This window comes from Tympanuchus pallidicinctus, unplaced genomic scaffold (genome assembly GCF_026119805.1).
Source record: "Tympanuchus pallidicinctus isolate F22 unplaced genomic scaffold, pur_lepc_1.0 scaffold1, whole genome shotgun sequence".
Taxonomy (NCBI): Eukaryota; Metazoa; Chordata; class Aves; order Galliformes; family Phasianidae; genus Tympanuchus; species Tympanuchus pallidicinctus.
Window position 1 is genome coordinate 108590210 of NW_026294618.1, and position 19342 is coordinate 108609551.

The window sequence follows — 19342 nt, forward strand, 5'->3', positions numbered from 1 at the left end:
AAAACCCTACACTATTTCACTTTCTCCTAGTATGATATTCAGATCTCCAGAAAAAAACTGAGTTCTGTATTTTGACATAAAAACTCTCTTTCCACATCCTGAATTTTATAGCAGCAATATAGTTATTACTTGGGAAAAAGTTAACAGGATCACAAGCTTAAACCAAAACATCAAAGAAAAAGCACTGTCTTCTCACTATGCATCAAAAAGAATAAATGCTTCATAATTGCAGACAGAGCAATGATTTTGCCAGTAATTAGCAGAACAAAAAATAGAACCTGTTTTGTTCTTTTTTTCCTACTTTGTGATGACAGCTGATTTAGCTATACAATACAGAATTGGACTTTTAATTTCCTGTTTTGGATAATACAATGTATTATCAGATTCTCATGTGTAAGTAGTAAGATGTATAGTCGCAGGTTATTATTGTCAATGAAAGAAAGATCACACTGAAAAAATCTATTCTAGCAGAACAAATACTTAAAAAAATTCTATCTACAGTATTGGCTTCCACAAACACAATAGAATTTTAAGTGAATCAGAGCATTTAGGGTAGAATAATAAACAACTGAAATCAAACAATTTTATGCTTACAAGACCATTTAGAATAATTCATTAAACAAAAAATGGTTGCTGTAATGTAAGTAATAAATAGAAGTTTTCAGGTGTTAGTATTTTACCAGTCTTCCACCCCTGGCTGAAGATAAAGATGTGCATGCACTGGTCTCAGTCGCTGTATCACATGAATGCACAAACGCTGGAACATCTGCAAATGATAAAATATATGAACTCTGCATGTTCATTCTTTTCCGTACATGTCAATACATATCTACAACAATGAATATTCAGTCTAATACTTCTTTCAGCTCTAATTCATTCAAAGGTTATAGCTGAGATTGATGCACCCACATTCCAATCATTTAAGAGAATAGTCAAACCTGACTTCTTATAAACAGATCTCATTAAGAAGCCCTAAAACCAGTTTTTAATATTAGCATGCTACTTGAACAGGACTTAGGACCTCTGCTCATAAACATTTTCTCTTCAATCTCTATTTTCTGAAACGTCTATGGACATTTTTAGCAATTTTTTTTTTCATACAGCCTCTATCTATAGTGAGAAATTTTGTGTACGTTTTAAGGAAATTCCTTCCAGTCATTTCATTTATAAAAATTCACAAAGGATTAGAGCTTCACCTAAGATTCTGCATAGTGATTATCCACGAAAATACAATGCTTTAATGATGGGTCGCATAAAGAAACTCTGTATGGTTCTATATGGAAAAATTAATAATAATTCGAAGTTAAAACAGTTCAGGTGAGAAAGTAATTGCAGAAGCTCTTACCTGAACAACTGGCAATGTAAATACACGTGTAAGTTAAACTATTAATATTAACTGTGAATATCCAAATGCTGCTAACACACGTTTTGTGTTTTTGCATTCTTCAATTTTAAACGTTCCAGAAAGGTAAACAACAAAAACCTGTGACATAACGTACATAGTTTTCTGAATGTATATCTTTAAACTTTGGTTTTGAATCAATTCAGAAAGAAAACATTTTAATGTAAAATATTTTAAACGTTCAGTTTTGTAGAGATCATGTGGGAGCTGTAGAAATGTTAGTATCTGCTGTGACATTTTGTGACACTAACTACATACATGGCACGATATTAAAATATATTTTGCTTCAAACCATAGCTAAGTATATCCTGTAAACCATAAACAGGAACGAAAAAGAAAACAATTATAGATATTAATGTAGCCTTTCCAAATCACTGTACTTGTCATAAAATTTGTCCATTTCTGCTTACTGATCAAGTAATCACCTGATTAATAAAGGAGCATTTTTTCTGTCTCACCTGTCTCACAATCTGATTGGGACACTTTATTAGAATCTGCATTGGCCACCAATCATCATCTGCCATACGATCCAAAAACCACTGCAGAAAACACATATTTTGTTAGTTTTGTTTCAAACTGGTCCTAGCCTGATCTTCTTTTTGCAAAATACTAAGTTTGAAGAGAAACTGGCGTTACGATTATTAAGGAATAAGGAATTATTAATACAAGGGAAATGTAAAGATCTTCTGTGCATGAAAAACAAGGAGTAAGAATCAACAGAAACAAACAAAATTAAATCCAGTATCTTCTTATCCCTGTGTTCGTCACACCATTATGCAATTATCTGGAAGGAAATGCTTCTCCTAAAAACTCAGTTGAAGAATCTTGCTGAGTAGGGACAGGCTTAAACAAGAACAAGTTCCTGGTTAAATCCCTTTTGCATTTTAAAATGTAGAAAAGTCTTACTATTTCTAGAGATAACAATAGAGTACGATACATTCAAAGTTAGACTTTGCAAATAGTACTTTGATTTCCATAAATTTATTTACAGGAAAATAATCTTGAAACAAAGAATTCAAGTTGCTGATATTTTATTTCAAATTCACTCAAATATTCATTACTATATTAAATTTACTCACCCATTTTAATCATCACAAGCCTACATCATACTATGATTTTACTTTGTCTATACTGAATAAAGTATGCAACTAGGATACAGTATGCAACTAGTATCTTTCTATATTCAAACTATCACAATAAATCTATCACAAACTTTCCTCCAGTATCTCAAAAACAGTTTTCACCACCACAGTGAATTAGTGAATTCTTTGTCTGTGGTTTCTCATTTTTCCTCCGCACTTTTGCCCAAACTCTCTTCAGTCAGCTTCTGCATTTTTTTCCCTAAAGATTATATATATATAACACATATATATTAACACATTGAGTTGAAGGGCCTCAGTTTTTTAAGAAAGGCATTGCATAAATTTCCACCTACATCTGACAAATACCTGCTTTTAACTGCCTTTTAAGCCGCAGCCTTTCTTCACATCCCCCTGGATTCAGTTCCACTTCCTTCCACTCTACTCACTAAGATTTACTCTGTCTTTCCAAATTCATTTTAATGCCTCTTCATTATACAATATACATCATACAATAATCAAACACAAAAGCTGCAATACCACATGGTCTGTCTTCCCAGTGACAAAAGGATTTTGACCTGTTGTCTCATTGCAGGTTTCCAAAAACAAAAGTAATTCCCCAGAATCTGCATTACCAAAGAGGTGGATTTCAGTTCATAGTGCGCAAATACGCCAACTGTGATACTTCATAGTCCAAAACATTCCAGAGATATGAATCTCCAAGAAAGTTAAACAATGTATAGAAAGTTGGTTTGTACTTTGCTGAGTTCTAAGTCACTTACTTCACAAGCTGCCTGACTGTTATTAAACTGCTTTGTTAAAAGCTCAATCCACTGAAGCATTGTAGGCTGTAAAAAGAAATACAGAAAAAATCTTTAACTTAAAAATCTCTAGACACTCAGTTAGAACACTGAATTTTAAGCATATAGCATACATGCATGCAGCTACAAACCACTATACATATTGAAACCAATGTAAGTCACACAATGCTTAACTATCCACATATTTCCATTTTGTCATCATATTGGAATCTCATTCTTACAATGTGAGGCACTCTAGAATTAGTAATATGTCATAAAACACAGGCGAGAAAATTAAAAGCCTACTGAGAATAAAAGTAGTTCAGAATAAAGCTTCCTTGCTGCTAACTACTAGTTGTAACTAGCGTTTACAACTGCTGTTCAATGGCAAACAATGTCCTCTACATCAGACTTTAACAAGTACTTGCTAAATCATGAATCATCTATGAATTTACAAATGAAAAGAACACAAGGTCTGTTGTTCCCAATGCTTTGCTGAGGCAAAGTAACCTAAATCCAGATCACACATTCTTCCACCGTGCAATGTTAATTATGTTACACATTTTGTTTATAATAAAATGTGTTGAATGACAGTCTTTAAACATTTTTTGTCCACTGTACTCAGTACATCTCAGTATCACACTTTTACAGTGAAAAAGTACACTTTTCAGTATGTTCATGCATCTACTTCAAAAGAATTTGCAAGTAAACAGAATACCTTTTCCTTTGAATGAATAAATGTCTCTAGTACAAAAGAAGTGCTTAACTGTGGGAGGAAAAAAGAACCATTAATCACAGAACACCCAAATTAAAATATAAACGGTATTCATTTTAAATAAGCAAAATAAACTTTTGAAGTATTTACCTTTGCTGTCATCAGGGAAACTGCTTTTGGATCTGGTAGCGTGCTTGGGATGCTACTACACAAATGCCACATAAACCTAGAGTCAGTAATTTTATTTGTTAATTTTAAAAAATAATGAAAATCTGCAAGAAGAAAAGAAGCATTAATATTACATTTTTAAAGAAAACTTACCCAAAATATGTATGTTCAAAAATGTTCTTGTCTTGAAGAAACTGCATGTTATCATGCCATATCCACTGAAGAAAAAATGCTAACATCAGATACAAGAAAGCAGTTTATTTCACTACATTAAGACTGATTCTAAGAATATTTAAATGTTTCCTGTGGATAAGAAATCAGTATTTTTTAAATGAAAAACTATTTTTAGAATAATTTATTCTATTTCAAAGGACTTGTTCAAAGTTGTTCTGTTTACACTACACCAAACAGTAGTTCTGCCTGCTCACTGACTGCAGAACAGAGCTCAGGATCTTTCCCTTGCTGTGATCTCATTTTCCCAACTAAGTTACATTTTTAGGATGCATTTTTCAGAAGTGATCCAGCATCTTCATGAAGAACCACATCTCAAAACCGTATCTTGATATCTATGTTCATATAACAACTTAACAATAAAATTCCCTTAGATATGTAGTTTCACTAACTGAAATAAACTTGACATTCTAGTAGCTTAATCAGAACTCTGAGTAAAAATCTGACTCATCATTAACAGCAGAGATTTTTACAGTATGCCTGTTTCACACTCAGAAATGATGTTTTTGACCAAATCTGTTTGTAGCATTTTTCACGTTCAAATGGTTTTAAAGTTTAAACCTGTTAAAATCTGTTACTGCTTTGAAGACTGAGAAACACGTCATGATTTTTTGGCTAACAATGAAGAATCTTTCGAAGTTTTGAATTAAACAGAATAAATGATATATCAATACTTCTGGCAAGAGCATGCAGGGAATCTGATTTGCCTTTCAAGTGATAAAAAAGTAGAAGAATCCCTTTCAATTCCACACTGATGATAAACCTAGCACAGTGAGGTACCCAGTATAGTACCTTGCCCTTCTGCGCTGTCTTTTCCAGTTCCCCAGGCTATACATGAATAAATAGTGTCCTCATATTTATAACCAGGTATCCTAAGTTTGAGCAGTACTCAACACTAAGGAGAACAGGTAGATGTACCTCAGGAAGACGTTTCTCCTACTCATTTTATTCATACCTGGGCTACCTTCTCCATGACTATGTGTAAGAAAGGAACCTTTTCTAGCTGATGCTCCTTTACCTTAAACACAGTCTACCAATATTTTACAACCCACTATGAAAAAGTGTGAGGAAACAGCTGGAACTACTCTTGGAACTAATTACTGTTATGTCCTTCCTGAAAGCAGTTATTTGCTGAAAAACTGTAAGATAAAAAGGATGGTGGTTAATGAGAATACTTTCTGTACTGCTGTAAGTATTGAGGGAACACTGATATAAGCTCACAAAAACCAAACAGTAACAAAAAGCGTTTCACTTTTTTTTTTTTTTTTTAGAAATATGAAGAACAATATACATGCTTGAATTGAAATTTACATGGCAGAATGAGAAAGCACCTGAAATTTATATACAGCGTGAACTTTCATTTACTTCCAATTCAACAGCATTCTACTGAGGACTACATCTAAATAAAAGGATCACCATTTTTCTGATTCCAATTATATTTGTTTTCATGTTTTTACTCAGATTCCTGATTTGTTTAGGATTTCTTGTAGCATTTTAAAATTGGTGTCAAAAAAAATCAACTTGTACCTCCAGCAATTCCGAAGAAACATCAAATTTGTAGTCTTTGCCATTTTCCTCTTCCAGCTCCATCCGTTTGTAAAACAGCATGTAAGCACTGTGTGTCTTTAAGAAAAAAACATCTGTATAATTTTTGTTTTCAGAGAAATTATGGAAGTATAAATGTGATCATATAATGCGTATGGAAGAGAAATACCTTTTCAAAGGAGAAGTCCATAAATTTATCAGTAACAGAATCATATGTTTTTGTCTGCAAAGGAGAAAGTAACATTATTAAATACAAGCTTCTTTGATGATCTGGTCAATGACAGTCCATGTAAATATGCACATGAACTACTTCAAGACAGCTGTAGAGGTGATGATGACAGTTTATTTCTTGCACCAAGTAGTCATTTCTCTTTTTCTTCCATTGTGATCTACTATTTACTATGACTTTCAAAATTGCTATGCAATATTTTGGCTTTTTCAATGCAACTGTCTTATCCATCTCACTGACTCCTCTTCCTTCCTGATTCCTAAAAGGTATTTAATCCCTTTGCCAAATCAAAACAATTTTTTTCTTAAATTTATTTATTTCAGCATACTGTTTTTATACAGAAAGAGGATTCTGAACTGTTTTAATAAGACACTGCATTATTAACGCTTTTATATAATTATATATAGAAATTTAATTTTAAAAGTTATCAATTCAAGCTGACTCTGAGAATCAGTGTTGTTTTACAGTTCTCTGCATTACTATGTAAAAATACTTAGGCTTATGTCAAAAGGTGGTGAACTGATGCAAAATACAAAGCTGTTACTGTATTAAGAAACCTTGAACTACTGAAAGCAAATACCAACTTAAGACATTTTATCTTCTTGCAATGAAAGGAACAAATAAAATCACTTAAACTTGCGGATCCACCAGTTTGAAGATCACTTAATATTAAAACACTTAATAGAGTTCAAACTTTCCAATCAAACAACAGTATGGCTATACAGAATTCCAAAAGATTTTTCAGCTCTATCATTAATTAAGAAGGATCTGATTGCGAGAGGTTTACAGATAAGAATTTGGAAATTAATGAAACAAGGCACACACAAAGACAAAAAGCCTTGCTTTTCCAGTAACTATTCCTTCAGTTAATAGGCTGAGTAACAAAACCACACTGGAGAAGAATTCCTGAATTAGCTGCATACTCACCTTTTTTAACAAGCAAATAAATAATATGATAAAAGTGGATACAGTAGAAGAAATAGCTAAATTCTCTTCTTTGGAGAGAGATTTCACTAATTCATTTTGATTAATGAGTAATACATTCACAAATTCAGTAAGATATTTATGGGAGGAATTAAGACCCTTCTCCTTTATTGGTTTAACTTCAGTCATACAGAAAGGGAAGAAAAAGGAGAGAACTTGCATGACTAGCCTGCAAGTATTCTGAAAAGCTTTTCATTTCTGAAAGAAGGACACCCTTTGAAGAGATCAGCAGTGAAAGAACAACTGATATAAACAAGCATAACTTAGTATCACTTGCACAACAAAGATGTCAAAAGTTTTAACACAACTCAGCTTAAACCTCTAAATTTTTCTCATACATTCAGAACAGATGGCAAACCAGAGATGAACACTACAGATTATTTCATGAAAGTCCTCAGAACAGACATTCTAATGGTTGAACATGACAAAGACAGAAGTCATAACTTACAGTCATTTCTCCACCAAAACATTCTGAGGCAAGCTGTGTTGAATCAAATGGTTTTACTTCAGCATCGTTGAAAAGATACCTATAAGAACAGCAAGCTTTTGAAACAACTGTTGTCTGTTTCTCAGGGCAAATGAGAGTACAACAAAGAAAGTGATTCTTCAGATTAAGCATTTTTCTTAATTTCTACTACTTTGCTCAAATCACAGCAAACTAATAAGTGATTCCCAAAGTGACCTTTTTTCAGTAAGGGCAGGAAGTCAGTATTTCAACAGATGTATTTATTTAACTCCAGAAACACATTATTTTCCACTTTTTCCGAGTATGACTGGTAGAAATAAAGATCTCACGCAGTCAAAATTTGCCCTTACTTTTTCAGTTTGAGCAAAATGGAAATAAAAAGAAGAGAATCATAGAATTTATCAGTATAACTCTAACTAGAAGGTGGCAAAGAAAGACTGTACAGAATTATGGATAGCCTTTTGAGCAGACATTAGCCACCGTCTGGAAATTTTTCAAGAAATGTTCCAGTCAGTTATTAAAGAGAACAGGAAAAGAAGAAGTCTCGTCTTTTGTTGCAGGGCCGCAGCTGAGAGTCTGAGATATGAACATAAGCATCTTCCATACAAGATGCAGCAAGTTTAAAGGGAAGAAAAATTAAAATTGTTGTTTTAAACTACAGAAAATGGACAAATTAAAAGGAACAAAGACTGCAATCATTAATACTGCTATACATTCAGAGATAACCCCTTTTATGATGAAGGGTTATCTATTAAATCTTACTGTTCACACACACTGAAATAGATAAAATAGTCATCGATACTCATGTGAAAAACCAAGCACTGGCTATACTGCAAGCCCTAGCCTGGTATTCTCTTGCTGCCTGTGGCCAAGGATCACCACAGTTGCTTCCACTACAGCACACAAACATGTATATGTAAATCAATATACAAATAACCTAGCAAATTCTAAAAACTTGTGCTCTTGAAAAGATCCACAGCACACAGAACACCGTTGACAAAGTTAATAATTTTTAATCACTTCAACATACAAAACAATGAAATTTTGCTTTGCATAACTCACCATTTGTTGTTTTTGTAAGCATGGGGATTTACTATATCTCTGATGAAACTGTAATAATGTCCACCATCTGCTGTTCCTGTATGAACTGTTACACCGATGAGATCATACTCATAACTCTCTGTTTCTTTCAAATATTCACCATCTTCCTTAAAACCTTAAGTAATACAACACCAAGTATTATTTCCTAAGCATATGAGTTTCCATGTTAGTATCTTCCATAAACATGTCCCGCAGTTAACTTAAAACTCGTCCTAACCTTTCAGCAGGGTACAATGACAGCCAGAAAATCCATATCCAGAACAAAGAGTATAGATCTCAACTCCTTTAAAACAAGTTTTTTTTTTGCAAAGCATCACTATACTAAAGAGATTGGAACTAACAAGTTCGCACACCATGATTACAATGGTATCAGTCAGCCCTTTCCTGAAGTTCAACCATTACTCTTAAAAATCAAAATAGGCCAGCAATAAACTGAGCACATATATTTGTAACCATCCCATATTTTAAAACTGAACTTAATAGTTCAAACTGAACTGCACACAAAAGCAAAAATAATTAACCAGTCCTTTTGTACCAAAGAAAATGTGTGCCTTTCAGAATATAGGTCAATAAAAAAACTTCTGATTTTCTTTTAAAACATCTCAATTGTCCACAAACATTACAATTGTAGGAGGCATACCTTCTTTCCTGTCATTTTTTCCCATGAGGAAATCTTCAGTATAAGGTGTCATATCCAAACGCAGAGGGAATGAAAAATGAGTGTTCACTTTCTCCTTCATCATAGTTACCATATTAAATGTATATCTCATAGTGTTGAAGCTTAAGATACGAGGTAGTTTCTTAAAACATGCCCTAAATGATTTAAAGCAGTTGTGATTTAGTTGGTTGAACTGTATTTCCACAAAGATTTTCAACACATTTATTTCAAACATGAAATTGGAAATCTGTTAAGAAAATCACGTAAAGTTCAGCAATTTTAACGCCTTACAGTAGGGCAGTAACTGGCAGCAGAAAAGTCAAATTGAGCTTACTGAACAATTTCATTTAGCACTGTGCTTTGGAAAAGGGATTGAATTTGCTCATTGTGTGTTTTCTAAAACAATATAGTAAAAGGAGCCATGAAAGAATTTAGCAGTGCAAATCTCCCTACCAGATGGAATTACTATCCTGCCACTGACAAGTTTCAACAAAGAACATAGCTTCTATTATACCTCATAAACTTTTCATTACTGATTTCTAAGCAGGTCACTTTCACTTATAACAGCTACAAAATCAACTATGAGTTTTTTCATCTCGAAGAATTAAATTTTGTTAGTTGCAGTGAAAGGACAAGGCTACATTTTTATCTCCCTGTTCATTAGTAGACTGTAAAAATTTTTTATACATTTTAGAATACCTGTTTTAAACTAAGAAATACAGGGCTACTATGAAACTGCATAATGAATAACACAAACACTTTTCAACAAGAAATGCTGAAATAATTCATCTTCTAAAAACTGGAAAAGATTTAAAAGTTACTGATGTGACATATTTAGAATCATAGAACAGTTTGAGTTGGAAGAGACCCTTTAAAGATCATCTAGTCCAACTCCCTTGCAATGAACAGAGACACATGCAGTTCCATCACGTTGTTCAGAGCTCCATTCAGTCTGACCCTGAGTATCTCCAAGAATGGGCATCCACCTCTCTGGTCAACCTGTTCCAAAGCCCTTACTGTACAAAACTTGTTTCTTATCTCATGTCTAAATCTCCCCTAGAGAGTTTTTCTTTTGATAAGCCCATACCCTTGGATTTTGTACCATTCTAACAGTCTCGTATTGCTGCTTTTAAAAAACAATTCTTTGGATATGCTTCATACTTTTCTGGTGTATTTTAGAGTATAACCTGCAAACACTTTGTCTGAGCTCCTTTTCTTCCCCCTCAGCCAATTAGACACAATGCTGGGAGTTCTGGCCTAGAGCTTTTGCAATTCACAAAGCAGTCAGTTAATATTTCCTGAGCACACACTTCCAGTAATCTCATTCTATTCCACAAAGGTCTTGAACATTTTGCTGTCTAGCAGATCATCTTATAAGATGCTTCGGTTTTGAAAATTTGATTTCTTAGGTTCGTTCTCATTTTGCACAAGGAGCACATCCTTACAGGCCTTCACATTAGTAAAATGAGTGAAACCACTGTCCTGTTTCATCTGAAGAATTAATCTAACAGGAATGGTAATCTCTGCAATTTACTAAAAAGAAACATTAGGACTATTTTTCTTAATCTTACCTTTTTTCAGCCCGCACTTTTTTCCCACAATGAGAACAGGTATACATGTTATCACCTTCCAAGGTATCTTTAATAGTTACTTCATCAAGAGATTCCTACATATAACAACAAATTCAGAAGGAGTTTATGTTTATTTCAGATATTATCTCTTGCGCTTACGTGACCTGCTTTTCAAAACCTCTCTCCTAGTCTTAAAGCAAGTTTAATCAACATATCGACAAGTCATGAAATAAACTCATCATATGCAACAAAAAAGGAAGAAGAAAAAGCATGCGACTGAACTTTTCTGAAGAGTATGACATTATTATAGGAAGATCAGTTCCTCAAAACCCAAATACAAATTTCAGGAGAAAATTCAAATAAATGGTACTCAATATTCTGAGCTTTCCCAAAGAATTCAGGCGCTCTAACTCCAAATTCCAAGTGTAAGGATTAAAATAGTTATTTAAAAACCCCAATAACCTAAGATTATATTGGTATAAATTCTCAATTAGCTTAATAAACAGCAGAACATACTAATACAATCTTTTGACATTTACAATTCTCATACATTTTTCAAACACAGAAGAAAGCATTGCCAGTAACACAGTCTTTATTCCATTCCATGAGCACACTGCACTGAACACATGAAACAATTTGACTGACTCACCTCCACATATCAACCTAGAAACACCTAAACTACAGCACAGAAAAAGAAATCATCCACATGTCCAATATGAAGTTTTCTATTACGCTTTTACACTTGCCATCTATTTCAATCCATCTGAACCTGACATTACTTACGTAAATATTCTTCATATCTGCTACCTGGCATCTTACTGTATAGAACTCTTCAGCAGTCTGGCTTACATGTTCACAGTCCTAAATCACAGCAATGCAAGAGCAACACATGAAATAACTGTATTGAGAGGCTAAAAGTATCTTGAAAACATATGGACAGGGAAGGATTACTTACCAAGGAAACAACATTGTTTGTGATAACACCTCCAAACAAACTTTTCACTGTGTTTTTCTGTGAATGAATTAATAAAATCTGTTAAGGATATTTGAACAAATCCGTAACTTTTTAAGTGCTCTTTTGCTACCTCTCAATAACTCACCAGTTCTGGAGACATCTCTTCTATTTTTGTGATCAGGTCAGTGAAGAATTCAGTCATATCTTTTTGCTCTCCAGTGTTCAGTGGCTGCTTATCCATGGTATAAGTTTTACAAAAAGGCCGTGGATTATATGCTTTACATTCACTTTCCTTTAGGTAAAAAAAATATTAAACAAATCAATCACAAATCCTCGTACTTTCACATTACACAGATATACCAAACACATGCATACAAATGTCAGTGTACATCTCATAGACAACAAAGTTATCTAAACGTTTAAATGCATCCGACAAATGGTAAAACAATTTTAAACTATCATCATTATGATATTCATTATGAATAAAAATAGTATCAGTAAAATATAATCTAAAATACTTAATAAAGGAAGTCACCATTAAAAAATCCAGACTGAAGACACGGCATGTTCAGGTCTTTATCTATGTGCTCAGATACAATAAATGGTACTATAAGCATCAGACAGTACCTATGGATTTCAGAACACTGGACTTAGATCTTGACAGATATTTAATTCTCATTCAGCTGTTTCCATAATACAAACTACATCTAGTTATCCAGTGCAAGAGATCAGTTAGAGAAAAAAACTTGAATTCCAAAAAGTTGTTCTATAATGCATTACCCATTCCAATGTCTTGCATGCTGCAGATACAGAACCAAATTACAGCAGATTATTATCCTTGCAAACCTGACAGACCTATTATTTTTGTTAAATCACATGTGGCCATATGGTGTTTCCTGTTAATATTACCAGGTTCAAACTAAGTCCTTTGTAAAGATATAAATAATAAATCCTCAGCAATCTAGGCATGTACGATGGAGTAATGGCATCAGTAGACAAAGCAGAATGAGGAAGAGCAACTGACGTCATCATCCTGGACTTGTGCAAGGCCTCTGACATGCATCACATCCTTATCCCTAAACTGGAGGACTTGGCAGGACTATTTGGTGCATAAAGAGTTGGCTGGATGGGGGCAGCCAGAGGACTGTGGACAACGCATCTATAACCAGGAGGAGGCTGCTCACAAGCCGCCTCTGCCACGGGTCAGTCTCAGGACCAGCACTCTTTCACTCTATGTCAGTGACTTCAGACAGCCAGAAGAACTGCACCCTTGGCAAGTTTGCTGATGGCACTAAGCTGAATTGATGCAACAGAAGGTAGAAACGCTATCCAAGGGGACTTGAACAGGCTTGAGGAGTGGACCCACGAGAACCTAATGAGACTCAACAAGGCCAAGTGAAAGGTGGTGCTGCACCCGAGCTAGGACAATCCCAGATACGTGTCCAGACTGAGTGAGGAAATCCTAAAGAGCAGTCCTGGAGAAAAGGACTTAAGAAGTCCTGGTGGACGACAACTCGGACGTGAGCCAGCAGCGTGCGCTTACGGCCTCCCCTTTTGTGCAGCATCAAAACACAGCTGGCTAGCAAGGCAAAGGAAGTGACTGTCCCCTTCTACTCAGAGCACTGCGTCCAGGCTGGAGCTCCCATCACAAGAAGGACGTGGAAGTGTTGGAGCAGGTCCAGACGAAGGCCACAAAGATGATCCGAGAACTGGAACACCTTGCCTATGAAGAAAGGTTGAGGGAACTGGGCCTGTTTAGCTTGGAGAAAAGAAGGCTCCTGTGGGTCCTGGGCAGCCTGATCTAGTGGGTGGCAACCAGTCCATGGACCTGAGCGTGACAATCCCATCTGTTCGCTTTTCAACCATTTTTTAAACAATACAGAAGACAGTCTAGCATTCTAGAGCTTGTGCTTGCTCATTATAGATGGGGTTTACAATTGGAGACTAACTGTGATTAGTATTCGCACTGCCTCTTAACAGAAAAGTATTATGCCATTTTCTGCTAAACTGATTTGCTGAATTACAGCTTTCAAGTGGGTAAAAACTATTTCAGTTAAGACAATCAACTTAGGATTTAATACTACCAAGAATTCCTACACAGTGGTAACTACTTTTTTTTTTTTTTAAAAAAAAAAGAAAGTAGGATACTTCATAAAATATCCTCTTTCACACCTACCATTAAGTATGTAAACATTTTCTGGAGTTCTAGTAGAGTGGTCTTGTGTTTCATATCTTCTGAATACTGAAAGAAAGTGACAAAAGAAGCCTTTATCTTTTTGCTTATAACTTCCCAAAGTAGCCCTTAAGATGATGAATAAATAATATTTTAAATTAATAAAAAGCAAACAAACAACAAAACAAACTAGCCCACCTCTACTGTGATCAAAAAAATAATAGTGCGTATGAACACTGTACATTATTTTACACCTATATATAGCAGTTCCTGCATATTTTTTGGCATGACAACATTAGCAGTGTGTCAAAAGGTAACTCAATTTTCTAAAAATTTACTTCAATTGCCAGCTTTTTGAATTTATTAGAAAAGACTACGGTGATTTTTGATTTTTTTTTTCACAATTCATTGATGCGGATGGGAGTTCTGATCAATTCTCTATGGAGTACCTTTCACTTGCAGACCACTAGCTTCCTTTTTTAGTTTACTTCATATTTTTATATATAAACGGCTAGTAATAGATGAAGTTAAGTTACAACGAACAATAAGTTAATGATAATGAAAAATGATGAGTTCACCACCAATTTGGGTCTTTCACAAATTATACATACCCTGTTTTTGTTAGGGACCAAATGAAACTTTCTCTGTCAAAAAAACTAACTACAACTAATACCACATTTCCAGAGCGCATAATAATTTATGAAACTTGCATTACTTTTGGTAGCACAGCAAGCATGCTAAGGGGTTTTAAAAATATTTTAAAATGACATTTATTTTGGGAAACTAAGATAAGAAGCAACACACAACTCACATAAAAACAAGCACAGTTGTTGACAGCAACAGAAACGTGAGTTTGAGTGTATGCTTTCTTATAATGCCACCTTAAGAATACAGTGCATTACAAACACATATTTTTTAGAATCTCTTCACCTTAGACATCAGCAAAAGAATCCAACCAAAAGATAAACAAAAGTGTTGAAGAGATATTTGTTTGCAAGCAATAAGTCATAAATCTATACTTCATCAGCCTTTGCATTGATATTACATTTCAACTTCTAACACAATCCAAATATGGAATGTAAGATCCCAACCATACCTTTGCAGTAAAGATTGCTTGTCTGGCTTCTGGTATCATATATAGTTGCTGAATAGTTGATGCCAAGTAACAGGTTGCTCCCAGATTAGTCAGACCCACAAATCGACATTCAGCTCGAACATCATCATGAGGCCAATAATCCCACTTGTAAGGTGCATGGGAAGCTGAAAAGTATGAATTACAGATGCACAAAAAAAACATTCAAAGCTAACTTCCAAAGATAGTAATTAAAAACTTTATGCTTACGTTAATAAAATACATTCAGTTTCTACATTCTGCATTATCAAATATGAGTCAGACTGCATCTTAAGAAAATGCATTATGGATATACATCAGGAATGTAATTTTACTATTTCAGTACATGAGCCAGCATGAAGCATCTAGAAAGGTGAAAGACCACCAAGAAGTTAGATGTAAGACTCTGAAATGCAGCTCTATATGTTTAATTGCTAATCACTGGGTAAGAAGAAGTGTAGCAGCACACAGAGTATATTTTACTTGCAAGTGATTTGGTACTTTTACATGAGTCTGCTGTTTTCTCCAAAGAGAGAATGCAGCAAGTGTGAGCTCTTACAGTTGTTCTAGGGTAGTATTACATGAAGTAATGGTCTTCTAGTCTCTGACTTTAAAATAACAGTCATTAAAAATCATGATGCTTTCATCATCAAGAGCATCCATACATTCTAAATAGTAGTTACTATACATTTTTATAAGAAAGCTGTTGTCATACTTGATTCTGGATATTTTTTTTAAAGTTATCATTATTTATACCTCTTGCTGTGTAACAACTTCAAGGCAACGCTGTTACCCACACAATAATCTAGAATTCTTTCTCCTGACCACTGACAACGAACAGGAGATATGAAAAATGATGCCCAGGCTCTTTCCTTAGCTTTTCATTAAATGCACTGCATTGATAATAAGTGCTGCTGTTAAGAGAATCATGCAAAAACTTTAACTAAAATGGAAGCAAACCAGCTCCTCAGCCAACCATAGCACATGCTATGTTTTAAGGAACAGCAGGATTTTGAGTTGAGGGACATAGTTTAGTGAGTACTATTGGTAATACGTAGATGATCTCAAAGGTCCCTTCCAGCCTAAGCCATTCTATGGTTCTATGAGAATGCTGTTCTGAAACCTGCTTCTCTTCTGAAAATAAAGATCTTGCTTCATGTGGGGTTAGTAAAATGCAGATATATATTTTGCTCGCTATATTTGGGTGTGGAAACAATGTTTTGTTTTCTTTCAGTGTGACTACACAGTACATGTGAAGGGGTAGTAGAAATAAATTTGTGTCTATGGGAATGACTGATGAATGACTTTGGGTGTCTGCGTTGTACATTACCAATTCCCATCACGTTGTCAGTGCTGCTGGTTTAGGCAGTGTATGCGTTGTGAGAAAAAGAGCATATCACAGAATCACAGAATCACCAAGGTTGGAAAAGAACTTCAAGACCATCCAGTCCCAGCCCCCCCTGCTACGTGCAGGGACACCTCCCTCTACAACAGGTTGCTCGCAACCCCATCCAGCCTGGCCTTGAATGCTTCCAGGAAGGGAGTATTCAAAACCTCAGTGGGCAACCTGTGCCAGTGTTTCACCACCCTCACAAGACGGTAAAGACGGTAAAATTTCTTCCTAATATCTAGTTTAAATCTACCCTTTTCCAGTTTAAAACCACTTCCCCTTGTCCTGTTGCTACCTGCCATAATAAAAAGTCCCTCCCCAGCTTTCAGGTAGGGCCCCTTCAGGTATTGGAAGGCTGCTATAAGGTCTCATCAGAGCCTCCTTTTCTCCAGGCTGAAGCGCCCCAGCTGGGAGGTGCTCCAGCCTCTGATTATCTTTGTGGCCCTTCTCTGAACCCACTCCAACAACTCCATGTTCTTCTTGTGTTGGGGGCTCCATAACAGGGCACAGTACTTCAGATGGGGTCTCACGAGAGAAGAGTAGAGAGGCAGAACCACCTCCCTTGACCTGCTGGTCTCATTTCTCTTGACGCAGCCCAGGATGCAGCTGGCCTTCTGGGCTGCAGGTACACGTTGCTGGCTCATGCTGAATCTCTCATCAACTGACACTCCCAAATGCATATGTATGTGACAAAGGGCTTTCAGGAATTTTAGAAGAAGTTTCTCACAAGAAATTATTTTGTCCCAGGGAACATAAACTAGATAACGTTTAACAAGGTGCATTTTCAAAACTGTACTATATTGCAGCATTAAATTTTAAGAGCATCCTAGCTTCAGTTGGTTAGAGTATGACAAAAAAAGCTGCAGAATAGAAAGGACAACAACTGATCAGACCACATGATGACAAGCTGTAGGACTGAAAATTTCTCCACTGAACAGCAAAATGAAAATGTTATAACCAACAACAGGATGGAAATTAGGAGAAGCATTAAGGAAGATCTTACTAAGCAGTTAAGTGAAAATAAGTAGGTGAAAATAACAACTGCAATAATCGTTACAGAAAACTTTAGTTGCTAGAAATTACTGGAATCTGGGTTGTAAAAAATATATCTCCAAAAAAATGAATGACTGCAAGAACTTGACAAGTTCAACAGCAGCAGATATACTTCCAGCAACCAGAAATAATGGGTAATTTGACAAATCATACTCTCCATAGTTTTTCCCCTAAATACAGACATATTGGAGGTTTCTGAGAAGGCTTTAGGCATACGAGTACAGGACACAGCACATTCTCAACATCAGATTTCCCTTTAGCTTTCTGAACTGTAAGGCACTGAAATCAATTCCACAGATAATAATACATAAAAAATCCTCAGTTTACTGAAATTTAAGCTGGGCATATGAAAGGAACTCTATCAAGCTAGAAATGCACAATAAAAATTTGCAAGTAAAAACCAAAACATTATCTAACTTTAGATTTTTGTTATCTGCTTGTTATGCACAGAAACTGAGTTTTTAAAACATAGGAAGCAGGAAAGCTAAGAGGAGTAACAAAACTGTATTAACACTGTACGCAGACATCTGAGTGCAGATGAAATTCAACTATAAAGATATGAGGGACTCCAAAAATGACAGTGCTGTTAATAGTCAATCCATTTGCTGTATCTTGGTCAGTGTGTTTATGTATTTTGGTTCAGGTATAGATTTTATTTCTTCACGATAAAAAGGCAAGACAAATGAATGTCCAGCAGAAGACAGTGAAGCATGTGAAACCCACTCCAGCAATGCTACCTATCTATTCGTACCATTTAAGAGGACTGCATCCTTTAATTAACCAGAATTTAGGAACGGATAATAAAAAAATTATACATGTGATTAAAGCCACTCTTTTGTTAAGCAAACAAAAGATGCCTACGTCTGTTAAGTGACACTACTGCAAGTAATGATGGATAACTAGTAGCACTACAAAGGGAAATTTTAAAAGAAGTGTTAGTGGCAGCAATGTCTTACTTTATTACTACTTTTGGAAAGTACAAATATCTAGATTAACCTAAAAAAAAACCACAAAAAACAAACAACCATGCAGTGTTGCCTTTAAATTTCCTTGTTTCCACCTAAGCATTCTCAACAAGCAGTTATTCTTAGTCATTACACAAAGACACTTATGTACTTCAGGAGAAAACAAACTCCATGATCACAGCACTTTTCACAGTGTTGGCTCACCATCACGAACGTGCAGAGTCTCCAGAATAGGAGTTCATATACCAAGTACAGTCCCATTTTCTTCAAAGTACTTGATAAATTCAGAAATTGAAAACAAAACCAAACAGAAAATGCAAAAGAGCAGCCTTCCCACAAAATACTTGAAAACTATGTATGAATGAAGGTTCTTACACTGCATATGTTGTGCCATAACCCAGTTGTGGAGTAGCCTGTAGTTTTCAACGGACCCCTTTACCATTTCTACCAACAAGTCATATGCAGCAGCCCTTGAAGAATGTGACTTGCATTTTGGCTGTTGTCTATCTTTTAAACTTGGCAGCAAGAACAAAAGATTGAAGATGTCTCTCAGAAACTCCTGTAAAACAATTCAGTCAGCAGACTTAATAGTGTGGATACAATCTTAAAAGAAGATAGCCATTACCAACATTCTAGAAATTTCTGTAGACTTTCTGGACTCTATCACATACAGAAATTCTGACAAGTTCTGAACTGCAAATTAGAACAATTTTCTTTGCATCACATAAATTTCTTTATATTACATA

At 35.1% G+C, this 19342-nt stretch overlaps 1 protein-coding gene across 7 annotated transcripts in view; it reads right to left on the minus strand.

Annotated features, from left to right (window-relative positions):
* Positions 1-19342, minus strand: part of USP34 (ubiquitin specific peptidase 34) — a 132922-nt gene that overhangs the window by 23786 nt on the left and 89794 nt on the right. For all 7 annotated transcript variants that reach the window (XM_052690197.1, XM_052690203.1, XM_052690214.1 and 4 more), the window contains 18 exons: positions 18972-19155; positions 15174-15337; positions 14081-14146; positions 12050-12196; positions 11905-11961; positions 11733-11810; positions 10950-11044; positions 9361-9533; positions 8682-8835; positions 7602-7680; positions 6110-6163; positions 5923-6018; positions 4318-4382; positions 4147-4222; positions 4000-4047; positions 3264-3329; positions 1861-1941; positions 681-766 (listed from right to left, as the gene is read on the minus strand). In XM_052690197.1, the coding sequence (XP_052546157.1) occupies positions 681-766; positions 1861-1941; positions 3264-3329; positions 4000-4047; positions 4147-4222; positions 4318-4382; positions 5923-6018; positions 6110-6163; positions 7602-7680; positions 8682-8835; positions 9361-9533; positions 10950-11044; positions 11733-11810; positions 11905-11961; positions 12050-12196; positions 14081-14146; positions 15174-15337; positions 18972-19155 (1769 nt within the window). The remainder of the gene's footprint in view (positions 1-680; positions 767-1860; positions 1942-3263; positions 3330-3999; positions 4048-4146; positions 4223-4317; positions 4383-5922; positions 6019-6109; positions 6164-7601; positions 7681-8681; positions 8836-9360; positions 9534-10949; positions 11045-11732; positions 11811-11904; positions 11962-12049; positions 12197-14080; positions 14147-15173; positions 15338-18971; positions 19156-19342) is intronic.